The 13,486-nt window shown below is 38.6% G+C and overlaps 1 protein-coding gene across 1 annotated transcript in view; it reads right to left on the bottom strand.

The window, feature by feature from the left end:
- Positions 1–1,185: 1,185 nt before the first annotated feature.
- Appl1 (adaptor protein, phosphotyrosine interacting with PH domain and leucine zipper 1) overlaps positions 1,186–13,486 on the bottom strand; it is a 43,566-nt gene continuing 31,265 nt past the window's right edge. Inside the window, exons 16-22 of the mRNA XM_041662628.1 lie at positions 11,314–11,366; positions 8,811–8,985; positions 8,677–8,713; positions 7,953–8,099; positions 6,785–6,835; positions 6,118–6,207; positions 1,186–4,752 (exon numbers count right to left, since the gene is read on the bottom strand). Of these exons, the coding sequence (XP_041518562.1) occupies positions 4,606–4,752; positions 6,118–6,207; positions 6,785–6,835; positions 7,953–8,099; positions 8,677–8,713; positions 8,811–8,985; positions 11,314–11,366 (700 nt within the window). The 3' untranslated portion in view covers positions 1,186–4,605. The remainder of the gene's footprint in view (positions 4,753–6,117; positions 6,208–6,784; positions 6,836–7,952; positions 8,100–8,676; positions 8,714–8,810; positions 8,986–11,313; positions 11,367–13,486) is intronic.

The raw sequence follows: 13,486 nt of genomic DNA, 5'->3' as shown, positions 1-13,486 counted from the left end.
CACACACACACACACACACACCTCTCTAAATGAATAAAGCAAGCAAATAAATAAACCCAGCATGGATCAGGGCTCTCAAGGAGCTACTAGTAACTAACAGCTGCTGAGGGAAAGGAAAGTCACTTTCCTCGGTGGTGTAACCCTGGGAAGTGGTTCAAACTCCAGTAGGTTATTTACTTGTTACATTTGTACTGACCTGTCTTCATACTTGCATGAGGGGAACTATTAAGAGGAAAAGGAGGCTCAGCAGGAATGGAAGGGGGGGATAAGAGGTGGTGATGGGGGTAAATATAATTAAAATATATACATGTGTGAAATTGGCAAAGATAAATTTTAAAGTAGCTCTGAAATCAGGCATGGTGGTATATGTCTGTAATCCCAGCTCTTGGGAGATAGAGGCAGAGGATCAAGAATTCAAGGTCATCCACAGCTACATGGTAAATTCAAGGATGCTTTGGCTATAGGAGACTGTCTCAGGAAAACAACAAAAAACAAACCAAAACACACAAAGAATTTGAACATCTTTTTTCAACACATGGCTAGAATTGTAAGGTAATTAGAAATAAAAAAGAAAAACTCATCCAAATGCAGTAGCACATGCCTATAATCCAAACTACTCAGGGGTAGAGGGGGAGGACCTCGAATTCAAAGCCATCGTAGGCTACTAGGCTTGCCTTAGAAGCTAGTGCAAATTTCAAGTAACTGAAATATACCCAGTTCTAAAACTGTGTATTGATCTTATAATAAGTGTATGAATGCAACTTCGTGTTCAAAATAGCAGACACTGAGGATTGTCTTTTCTCAGTTAAGTACCTCTGCTGGCTTGGAACTCAGAGATCAACCTGCATTGCCTCTCAGAAGGTAAGATCACAAGTATTCACAACCATACCTGGCCGTGACTTTTGTAGTCTTTTTACAGAGAATATATATGTAGTGTGGGGATGTGGGGGAGGGGGGGGTGCATGTGAGCACAATGCCCATTGATGTTAGAAGGAAGATATCAGATCCATGGAAGCTGAAACTGCAGGCAAATGTGAGCCATCTGCTGTGGCCGCTGGGAACTAAACTCAAGCCCTAGAGAGGAATATGTGCTCTTGACTGCTAACCTATCTCTCCAGCCCCAGCCTGAAAACATCTGAAATTACGCAGGGAAATAAAATTCAGAGTAACTAACAAATATTTCATACATAAAATCTTTATAAAAAAAATCATGGACTTTATTATACATTTAAAAAACCCAACAAGATACTTCTTGAAGCCCTGTCAGCAAATACCTATTTTGACAAATGAAAAAATAAGTTCTCTGCCCCACACAAGCTATACCATGATCACAAATCCAATTTTAAAGAGAGATGCTGCATGATTTTCAATTATATGTACACTGCACAGTTGGTTAATATCATCAGTGAAATAAGAGTTAATCAATTTACTTACATTACAAAAATCACAAAATATACAAAGCAGTCTTACACATTAATTATCATTTAGTCCCCAATATCCATATTAATTGAAGTCAGTTACTTACAAGTGTAGCTAGAGGTTGGTTAAAAGTTCACCATGGTTCTAGTTTCAAATCTTTGTTATTAATGTAGAATAAAAATCTCATTATAGAGATATAAATCAAACTTGCTAAAAACAAGATGAAAAGTTTGCTTACTACAAATGCTCAGACTTGTTAACAAAAGCAAATTAATATGTTCATTTCATTCAGTTGTCAGAAGATTCTGTAATATGGTAACTTTCAGGATCTGCCAGCATGGTCAGTTCCAACTGTAAATAGCATGGTTCCTGTAGTAGTTTGTAAGCGTTCACCACACGGAACCACGTTGCCTACAATGTTATGTACATCCTACTATTCTTTTCTCAGAAATAATGGCTACTTCCTCATTCCAACACTGTGGAGCTAGGAATTCTTTTTTGAAATTGAACACCAAGTAGTCTTTAAATACATGACAAAAACAAGAATAGCTTCAGAGATTCAGGGACTCTGTTCAAAGGTACAATTTCAGTCTCTATCAAGTTTACAGCAAGTCTCTAGCAAGGATACAGAAGGAAGTGATTTTCTATTGAGTTTATTACACAGTTATGTAAGTACTGTCAATATAGGTAACAGAATGCACAGTAGAATTAGGTAGGCTAAATTTCTCTTCCTTTTTAAAGAAATTTTGTTAATTTCTAAGAAGCTGGGAGAGATTTTAGAGGACAGTACAACAGAACAAGATCAGCATTGACATTTAGAAGAAGCTCACAGGCAGCTTTCTTCAAGCAGGAGAGCTGACTAAAGCTGTTGTGCAAAATCCCTACAGTTTAACAGCGGTTGAACAGACGCGGGGTCATCGAAAATGTTCAGTCCACTCAGGACATGTCCTGGGCATCAGAACACATTCTGGTCTGACCTGTGGACGCGATAGCAACTGTGGGAATTCCTATGAAACGTGACTTAAAAAGAATTAGAAAACTCTCACCCCTAGCCTGAATATTTATCCAAATCACAGCATTTTGCTGCCATACATAGCAGCAGAAATTAAAGCTGTCTCCTGATGGTGACCACTCTAACTGTAAAACAGATTTCCCCTGCAGTACGCAGGACATCTTATATCAAGAAAACACTTCATGAAACTGAAAACTTGGGTTGGGATGCAGCTCAGTGTGGAGGGCTTACTTAGCATATATGAGAGCCTGGGTCTGATCCCCAGCACTGCTAAAATCAAACAGACAACAAAAACAAAACAAAACCAACAATAAAAGTCAGAAACCTTACCAATCTCAAAAATCTTAAAAGCAGCCGGGCAGTGGTGGTGCAGGCCTTTAATCCCAGCACTTGGGAGGCAGAGGCAGGCGGATCTCTGTGAGTTCAAGGCCAGCCTGGTCTACAAGAGCTAGCTAGGACAGACTCCAAAGCTACAGAGAAACCCTGTCTCGAAACCCCCTCCCAAAAAAAAATCTTTAAAACAAGACTTGCCACAAGTAGTCAAGTACTGAGCACAGCAATTTCTAGTTTTAACAAGAAGGAAACACTAAAGTGAAAGCATTCCCTTTAGAAAGTACAAAACAGACTTTTAACCAAATGGGCTCCATAAATTGCTACTTATTAACTGTATATTTGGGTAACATAAAAGTTTAAAGAGTATTAAGTAAGCACTAGTCCCATTTGGCACATGAATTAAAAACAGTATCATGATCAAATATATATAGTTATCTCATGACTACAGAAAACCGTACTTACAGAGTGTGAAACTGAGCTATATTCAATTCAGAACTAAGAGAAAATTACTTGTGAAATTAGTGGTTAACCTCTTGAAAATCTATAAATGTATGACTATGTAGAATACTTTACTCAATATATTTAACCTGTACACATACATATATATACACTTTTTATGTAAAACACATGAAAATAAAATCTATAAACAAAGATTAAAATCTGAGTGAGGAAAGGTTTGACAGAAGATGAACTGAGGGACATGTCGACCTTGGTAGCAAGCTAACTCCTTCCTTGGTCCTATACTATATGAGGTGTTCAATTCCTTTTCAGTCTTTCATGGAATTAGATCTTTTGCTCATTTGAAAAGTAAAAGTATTTACAATAATTAGTACAAATTATTCTACACTCATAAATTATTTGCCTTTGTGGATATAAAGTGGCTATTCAATTCATTATCAAAATGTGGGATTATGAAAATACAGGGATTATCAGTCTGAAATTTAAAAGATTATGTTCTCTAAACCAAACTGCACATTTTTATTCTAAGCAGTAAACATAATTGTTATACAACATCTTTTGAAATGTCACTTATTAACAATAAAAAATTATTTCACAATACAGAAAATACAATGTATCACTCTATAACACTCCCTTTACATGTCAACTCTAATATAAAATGTCTGAACAACAACAAAAATCTTTCAATAAATTCTAACCCTCACTGCTCTGCAGCAATAAGTAAAGTCCCAACCTGAGAACTGAGAAGACGGTGACAAAATACCAAGGACTGCATCAAACACCAGCAAAGACACTTGAGTCTCTTTCCTATGCCATGTTACAGTACATCAGAGACATGGAGCAAGTCCAGAAAATGCCTTGAAATCAAGAGCACCATCTGCCACTGTTCTAGTGATTTTATACAAATCCTACTGCACACTTAATATTGTTAGAATATTAGCAAACTTGTAGAATTCTCAACAGAAAGGATTTTAAGCTCATTTGGTTGAACACTCCCTCATTACCAACAAGATATTCCTAAAGAAAGGGAGAGAGCACACACACCCATGTCAGAATCTGAAGAATAAATGATTTCTTATGAAGACAGCTAATTACACTGCAAAATAAAAAGCATTCACAAAGTAAAATGTCTTGAACAAGTATGATTTCTTAGCAGTCTACTACAGGAAAGTAAGCAGGTCTTATTTAGGTAAGCAGAATTTGATGATAATGCATAGTATTTTATTTTTTAAGGATATGCTCAATATAACTTGTTATCATGCTTAGTCTTTCTTAAGTGAAGCTGAAACAGCAAATATAAAGCTTAGTCTCCTTGATCTTTTAACACGGTTACCTTGTGCCACATTCCAGGGGAAGGGGAAAATCAATCAAAAAGCAAAAAATTATGCTTCTGATTCTCTTTTTTTCCCTTCTTCTCCGAAATCACTCTCTTCTGATTGGCTACTGCTAAGGACAACAACCTGGCCCTCACTACCAGTCTGGTTTGGTCTACTGGAAGCCGCTATCAACCGACTCTGCTCCTCCAAGTCCTGGTGGAAAGATTAAAAAAGATTAAGTTAACTGTCAGCAGTCAAATGGAAAACTACACGGTGTTCTAGACTTAGTTTTCTATGTACTTCTACTATACTTGAGAGCCACTCCAATCCTGTCACATGCTTAATTCTGGTAATCTGATTAAAAGAAAGGCTAAGTATTTTCAGCAAATGAGACACCAGGTGAACTTTGGCATCATATGAATAATACCATAAAAACAAACATGCAAAAAAAAATGTGTGTTATTTTATCCTCCCTTTCTTGTTCTATGGCTAATAACCAAGTACTGAATATCCTCATATCTCAGTATAGTCAGAGAGTAAAACTGTCCTCCACACCCCATTCCCTGCTCCTCTCCAGTTATCACTCCCCTCAGTGAAGCTGTCCTTCTGTGCTGTCTTTGTCATATTCTTTTCTCAGATCTTACCTATATATCCAACTCACTTCTAGTTCTTCCTGGTCTCTTCACATATGGATGCCCTAGTTACTCTCTCTCTTGTTTTTCTACCATCAAAGCCACCACCCTTAATAGAATCACCTAATCAAGTTTTGGTTCTGAAAATTGTGTACTTTAAATTACCCTTTTGTAAGTTTAATCGTAAGTACCACACACACACACACACAAATGTAGAGTGTGCTGTAGGGAAGATGGAGGAAGCTCTGAGTGAATGCATATCACTGACATGAAAACAGCTTGTCAAGGACTGTAGTGTCTTAAATCCATGGCAAAGCTACCTTCTTGTCTGTGTTGACGGTGTGTGAAAAACAGCTTCCTCGTCCCTCCTCCAACCTCAGGAATGACTCCAACCTGAGACTACTCCCTATAGAGCCCTACAGACTGCTCACCTGCTCACCCTTCTGTAAGAACCGTTCATAAGAAACTCTGGATTCTGGGGCTGCTGTGCAGTAGGAGGCACCACTCCATCAGGAAGAGTTCCTCATCCCAGCTCTTCTGTGCACATGTCTGTCCCTTCTTCATTCCCTTGTTACCCCAGTCTAGTTTCCAGGACCAACCTGTGCTAAATGCAGTGTGCATGCATATTTGTATGTATGCTTGTGTGTGTGTGTACATATGTGAATATGACACTCCTACTGATGCTTAATATAAGTATTTTCCCTTTCACAGTCATTGTGGCTTTCAGCAAGACAATTATGTCTATTATTGATATACGAAAATTCTGGTATGTTTCTTTAACAGAAAGTTATTTCATGCTATTTCATGGCAGCTACTATGCAATTCAGGTCCCCCTTTCCTACTAGGCAATGAATCACCCAGCTATGAGGTAGAAATGGACTTCCATTTGGAAACTGTCTGAGAGTCACAGTGCTGAATTAGTCATCAATCTCATACAAAGGAATACCTTCTCAATCTGTTTTTGTTTGCTGAGCTCTTTCTGTTGTTTTTCTTTTACTCTCTCTATTTCTTTTTGCTTTTCTGATGCTCTACGATCCTAAAAGGGGTGGAAAATAAAATAAACATGTTAAATAGGAAGCAACTTTTTTTTTTTTTGGTTTTTCGAGACAGGGTTTCTCTGTGGCTTTGGAGCCTATCCTGGAACTAGCTCTGTAGACCAGGCTGGTCTTGAACTCCCAGAGATCCGCCTGCCTCTGCCTCCCGAGTGCTGGGATTAAAGGTGTGCGCCACCATCGCCCGGCAGGAAGCAACTTTAAATTTTATGTTTCAACTAATATAACCTTTGTAACTTTTCAGTACTTTTATATAAGGCACACCAATAGTTTTTCCAGACAGGGTTTGTCTGTGTAGCCCTGGCTGTCTTGGAACTCACTCTGTAGACCAGGCTGGTCTTGAACTAACAGAGATCTGCCTGCTTCTGCTTCCCGAGTGCTGGGAATAAAGGTGTGCACAACCACCACCTGCCTCCAGATTCTAAATGCTATATGAGCAATAACAACCACTGTTAATCTTGTTTAGCAAAACAATTTTATTTATTTGCTTGTGTGAAAGAGTTTTTATTACCCTGCTTTAGCTTAGACATCCTTGGAAATTTAAGTGGCTCTGATTCTTACCAGTTCAGCGTGCAGTGCTATCTGTTTTGCCAACCCAACAGAATCACAAATCTAAAAGAAGGAAAAAGAAAGACCTCAGATACTTTTCTATTACACTATAATTTTTAAATGCCCAAATGGATGACATCACTAGTTTTAAAATAATGCAAGATAACATACTAATTTAAATAAGAATTATGTAAAAATATTTCACCAAAAAAAAAAATTCAGCATATTTTCTTTAGAATCTTCTGAAGAAACTTTTACTGCTGGCTTTTCCCTCAATCATGTGCCCATCCTACTTCTCATTATATCAACTCATTACTGGTGGAGACGATTACAGAGATCTACAACTGGTCAAAGTGTGGACAATAAGTGACTGTAAGGTGCTCAGGCCCCATCAACTCATCTACAGCACAACCTTGTGCCTCAGGCTACAGGAAATCATGTGAGAGAGAGTGGAAAGACTGTAAGAGCCTGAAGACCAGGACATCTGTTGCAAAATAGTGTCTCCTAGACATGACAGGGAAGATGTATCCATAAAATCTCAACAATATGGTTACCTAAACAAGACCTGGAAATAGACAATCCCTATCCCTAGATGAAGAGCTACAGGCAACCAATGGTTGCTGAGAATGGAAGAATCTGTTTTGTCCAGGGGAAGCCCCAATGGGTTATCCAATTCTAAGTCATCAGCCCTAAACACATGCATAGAAAAGCAACACTAAATGGACTCAGTAAGGTTTATACACACATACGCACACCAATAATAATAATAATTAAAGTCATGGATTTTCAAGGAGGACAGACAAAGGAGGAGTTGGAAAGAGGAGAGGGAGGAGAGGAAATGAGATAAACACAGCACTTAAAACTTTACAACATCATTACTGGACCAGTAAGCTGTGCAAACATGAATTTTTTGGGTGGTGATACTGACATAAATTAGTAACACCTAAAAGTGATTATGGAAATGTATTATATTTCCAGGATAAGTTAACGGAACCAGCTATCAACAGCTTACAGAACCTGACAGGCTCCACTCATCACTGTGGCTCTCTCCAGAGCAGCGGGCTTTCACCAAGCAACTCAGCTGGACTAGGCATAACCTGAGAGCTTTTTCCAAAAATTTAGTTTAAAAGTGTGACTCTGATAGGTATTTTATAAAACAAACATTCTGAAAGCCAGGTACCTTTTCCCCCTCGTTGTTTGATTCAAATATATAGCAGACTGATGACAAACTACTTTCACTTCTTCCGCCTGATGTCCGGAGAACAAATCCAAAAAGTCGTTTATTTTCTTGGTGTGTAGCATATAAAACTACACACGGTAATGGAAACTGCCACAGAAACACCATAAATAAATATGAGATCTTCCAAATCATTACAGCAGCATTCAGATGATAAACTCTCATGCTAAATTCTAAAAATATTGTAAATAGAATCTTTAAGACAAATTTTCAATTGAATAATAATCTATTAACAAATAATACCATATTTGGGTTGGATATTACCAAAAAATATTAAATACTAAGTCTTATTTAATAACATTTTATCAATACAAATTTAACTACAAAAATAATCTACTTAGTAAATAATTAAACAAAAACATACACTTGCACCTATAAAGAAATATAGAATTATAGGATAAACTCAATTATGTTTATGTTTTGACTCCTACTGCTAATTTCCTTGGCATATAAACTCTCTAGGGATAAAAACTATTAATTGCACCAAAATGTGTTGAATCTTTAAGTTGCACAGTGCTCAATAATTTTGTGGAGCTGGCACTATATGTAACTATAGCCTAAAGATTAATCTTATTGATACTGTCATACTAGGGCACAGGTTATTATCAAACTATAAAATTAATATGTAAACAAAAGATACTTAAAGCTTGAATCACACAGAACTCACTGTGAGCCTTGTAACTTGGGTCTGCGGATCAATTAACCTACAATAATTAAGAATTTGGAAAACAACTTTTTAATTAGGCTGAATTAAAAAATTATTTTTCCTGTAAGGTTTATTTTGGAGAGGTTACTACTTACTTCAAACAGTCACAGGTGACTAACAGATGTGATTCTGTCATACGGAAGATGTTGTGGATGGCCCGAGCAGCTAGGATCTGGCGCATTGTTTCGTAGACAACGTCTGGATGGTCATCTGACTTTACTTCCATAGAACCAAGGAATCGGACAATGAAGAGCTGATGAAGAATAGAGTCTGCAACACAACATGGTACATATGGTGTAGGGATGTGTTTTGGTTTTGGTTCTGCAGCACAACTCTCCTGCTTTAGCATCCCAGATGCTGGTACTACAAGCACATGCCATTCTACTTAAATATTTATGTATCTTTAAACCTCATAGTTCTTTCCCAAGAAAAAAAATATACTGCATGGTTTTAGAATTTCCAATGAAAAATAAAACCTAAAGGAGGTATTTAAAAATAACCTTTAACACCACAGTGTTCAAGCTATAGGAAAATTAAGGCCTCAGTTTCAATCAGCAAAATATAATGTTACAGTGACCTGGTTTGTGGTGGTCTGAATGAAAACAGCCCCCACAGGCTTACAGGGAGTGGCATTATTGGAGGTATGGCCTTGTATAGTAGTGTGGTCTTGTTGGAGGAACTGTGTCACTGGGTGGTGAGATTTGATGTTTCAGAAGCTCAAGTCAGACCCAATGGCTCACTCTCCCTTTCTGCTACCTGCCAATCCAGATAGAGAACACTAGGCTCCTTCTCCAGCACCATGTCTGCCTGCATGTTTCCATGCTTCCTGCCATGATAACAATGGACTAAACCTCTGAACTGTAAGACAACTCCAATTAAATGTTTTCCTTTATAAGAGTTGCCATGGTCATGGTGTCTTCTCACAGTAATAGAAATTTTAAGTTCCACATAAAAAGGAATTCTTTGTACTATTCCTGTAACTTTACTGTAAGTTTAAATTTTTATTTAAGAAAAATAGCTGCAGCAGGCGTGGTGGTGCACACCTTTAATCCCAGCACTTGAGAGGCAGAGGCAAATGGATCCCTGTGAGTCTGAGGCCAGTCTGGTCTACAGAGTGAGTTCCAAGACAGCCAGAGCTCTGTGACACAGAGAAACCCTGTTTCAAACCAGCCTCCCCTCCCCCCAAGAAAAGGAAGGAAGGAAGAAAAGAGGGAGAGAAGAAGAGAGATGGTTAGAGAGAGAAAGAAATGAAAGAAAGAATAAATGAACGACAGCTGCTGCTGGGACTGGTGACTCAGCGTGTTATGGGTTAAGTATTTGCTGCATAAGCATGAGGACATGACCTCAGATGCCTAGCACCCACATGAAAGCTGGCTTCCAGAGCAGATGAGACAGTGGGTATTATGGGCATAAGGAAGGGACACACAGAGAAAGAACTTTTGGCTAGCAAACTCCAGATTCAATGAGGGGTCATGTCTCAAAAAATAGGTAAAAAAGGATAGAGGAAGATACCCAGTGTGGACCTTTGGACTACACAAGCACAAACATACACGCATGTGTTGTGATAGGGAGCTGCGGGCTGCGTCCCCAGTACCCGGCCGCCCACATGGCTAGCTTATACCCCGAAATAATTACATGGAAACTGTATTCTTTTAAACACTGCCTGGCCCATTAGTTCCAGCCTCTTATTGGCTAGCTCTTACATATCGATTTAACCCATTTCTAATATCCCTGTAACACCACGAGGTGTCTTTCCAGGGAAGATCTTAACCTGCGTCTGTGTCCGGTAGGAGAATTATGGTGCCTTACTGACTCAGCTTCTTTTTCCCAGCATTTTGTTCTGTTTACTCCGCCTACCTAATTTTCTGTCCTATTAAAGGGCCAGGGCAGTCTCTTTATTTAACCAATGAAATTAACACAAAACAGAAGACTCTTCCCCCATCACGCATGCACTTGCGCACACACAAACAGAAAACCCACAGATACACAAAACACACATACACACAATACATACAATAAAATCAACAACAAACCCAGCTACTGGCTGAGTATCTTTGGCACATGCCTGTAATCCTAGTACTTGGGAAGAAGGCAAGAGTCATCCTTGGCTACATAGTGAATTTGAAGGTAGTCTAGTTATTTGAGAACTGTCTTTTAAAAAAAAATATAAGGTACTGGAAAACTGAACATACCCTTCCCCCACCCAACCCACCCAGGTCCTACATCAAGTGCCTCAGCCTAGTCTGGCCACCCCAGGCTGAGCCGCAACCAACCTCTAGGATTCCACCAAGACCTACTCTCTACCTGCAACCTACAAGCCCCTCATACACCACATCCAACCTCTCTACCTTGCCATACCTAGCCCTTCATTCCAGGCTTGGACCATAAAATAAATGCTGTACACCAGCCCAGTCCACTCTGTTCACTTGAATTCCTTCCACCTAAGTCATTTCTCTGCTCTAGGCTTAACCCACCTGTACATCCTTTCTTGTGACCCAATTTGCTCTGTTCATACTAGTCAAAACTAAGAAGTCCATATGCCCAGATGCTATTGCAAGAATACAAACAATATGAAAAGAATATTGCAATGAGTTCTACCTTCAGTTTCTGACTTTGTGCCTCCTCCGGATTCTCCAAATGGATTTGTACGTCTAAAGTTTAGGAAAAAATATGAACAAATAGGTCAATCACCATGAGCCACATGGAAGAGAACAGAATTAAAAACTGAGCCATACAACTTTACATGTTTATAAAGAGAAGTTTTAGAAAACTCTGTTAATGAACAATCATGGCCAAAATACATGAGCATCACTCTCACACTGAGTAATAGGCCAACCCAATGGATCTGCATTGACTGATTTATCTACTGCAGTCTTCTGTTGCTATATTTATTTAGTAGACATAAACTCAGCCACACACAACAAAAATTCTCAAACTGTTTTCCAAAAGTTTTCAAATTTAAACAAGCTAACATAAAGGAAGACTAATGTGGCAATAATACTGGGAACTTATGAAAATGCCAGGGATTTCCTAGAACTGTAAAAATCTAAATCTGGGTTAAGTACAAATTGCAAATTAACTATAAAGATTTGAAAACTCTAGTTTTCCTGTTAATTGTATTTCCTACATCTGGGCCTACACATAAGAACTACATGTGTAAATAAATACTAAGAGGGCTTGCCTAGGAAGCACACAAAGCCTGGGTTTGATTCCCAGCACCAAACAAAGAGAAACAAAACTAAACTCTTTATTACTCAAGACATAAGTAACAATGCAATGATAAAAGTAAACCAAAGATTAAAAAGTACTTCCCCCCATTCCTATTCTTAGCTTATGGCATAACCACAATGATAGAAGGGAAAAGTTCAGTTCAAAGGAAGTCTTGGAAGTAACAGTCTAAAATTGGCATTAGAAACAGGACAGAAGCTAAGAACATGGCTCAGTCAGACATGGGTTTAACTTCCAAAATTTATGTAAAAAAGCCAAGCAGTTGGGTGTGGTGATGCATATCTTTAATCTCAGCACTCAGGAGGCAGAGGAAGGTGGATCTTTGAGGCCAGCCTGGTCTAAAGAGTAGAGTTCCAGGACAGCCAGGGACACACAGAGAAACCCTGTCTCAAACATCCTCCCACAAATAAATAAATAAATAAATAAAAGACCAAGCAAGGTTTTGCACACTTGTTATACCAGATCTGCGGAGGCAGAAATGGGTAGATCCCTGGGGTTCACTGGGTAGCCAGTCAGCTTGGCAAGATCCTGGCCAGTGGGAGAACAAAAAGGTGGATGAATGAGGACTAGCACCGGAGGAACTAAGCTGTCATCTGGCCTTCACAAACATGTACATAAACGATTGTGTGCATATGCACACACACACACACACATACAAAGATACTGACCTCTTTCTATAAAACATTTATTTGTTTTTATTGTAGGTATATAGATGAGTGCATACATGTATGTATATGCACTATTTATGTGTCCAGTGGCTGCAGAAGCCAAAAAAGGGCTTTAGATCCCTGGAGCTGGACTTATGGAGAGTTGCCAGCTACGATATAGGTGTTGAGCACCAAACCTGGGTCCTTTGCAAGAGCACCAAGTGCTGTCAACCACTGAGTCATCTCTCCAGCCCAATACTGATTTCTTTTATATCAGCCTGACATATCATACCAAATGCTATGCGTATTTAGTATATTTATGCAAATTTTCATGTTTATATCAATTTCATATCAAATTTAGTATATTAAGTGCCCGACCTCCTTAATAAATGGTATGTCATAGTTTCATTTATTTTGTGTATGTATGTTTGTCTATATAAATTACTGTGCACCACATGCATTCAGGAACTCATGAGGCCAGAGATGGTTTAAGATCCCCTGGAACCAGTTACAGGTAGTGGTGACCTGTCATGTAGGAGCTATAAACTGAACCTGATACTCTGCAGGAGCAGTAAGTGCTCTCAACTTCTGAGCCATTTCTCTAGCCCACCTCCCTCCCCAAAATTAAGTGCCTTGACAATAGTATTCTTCCTCTTCTTCTTCATCATCATTACTGAGATTAAGTACTTTGACAAGTATTCTTCTTCATCATTATTAACATCATCATCAAGACAGGATCTCACATAGTTCAAACTGGACTTGAATTTACTATATAGCCAAAGCAACTTCAACTTCTGATTCTTCTACTCCTAACTCCCAAGTATTACAATTGCAGGCATAAACTAAGCATGCCCAGGTTTTATGTGGTGCTAGGCTTCAAGTATGCTAGGCAAGCA

Source organism: Microtus oregoni, unplaced genomic scaffold (assembly GCF_018167655.1).
Source record: "Microtus oregoni isolate MIOR12 unplaced genomic scaffold, Mior012 000013F_ref0000133, whole genome shotgun sequence".
In the NCBI taxonomy this organism is placed as follows: domain Eukaryota; kingdom Metazoa; phylum Chordata; class Mammalia; order Rodentia; family Cricetidae; genus Microtus; species Microtus oregoni.
This window is presented reverse-complemented; position numbering and strand designations above follow the sequence as displayed.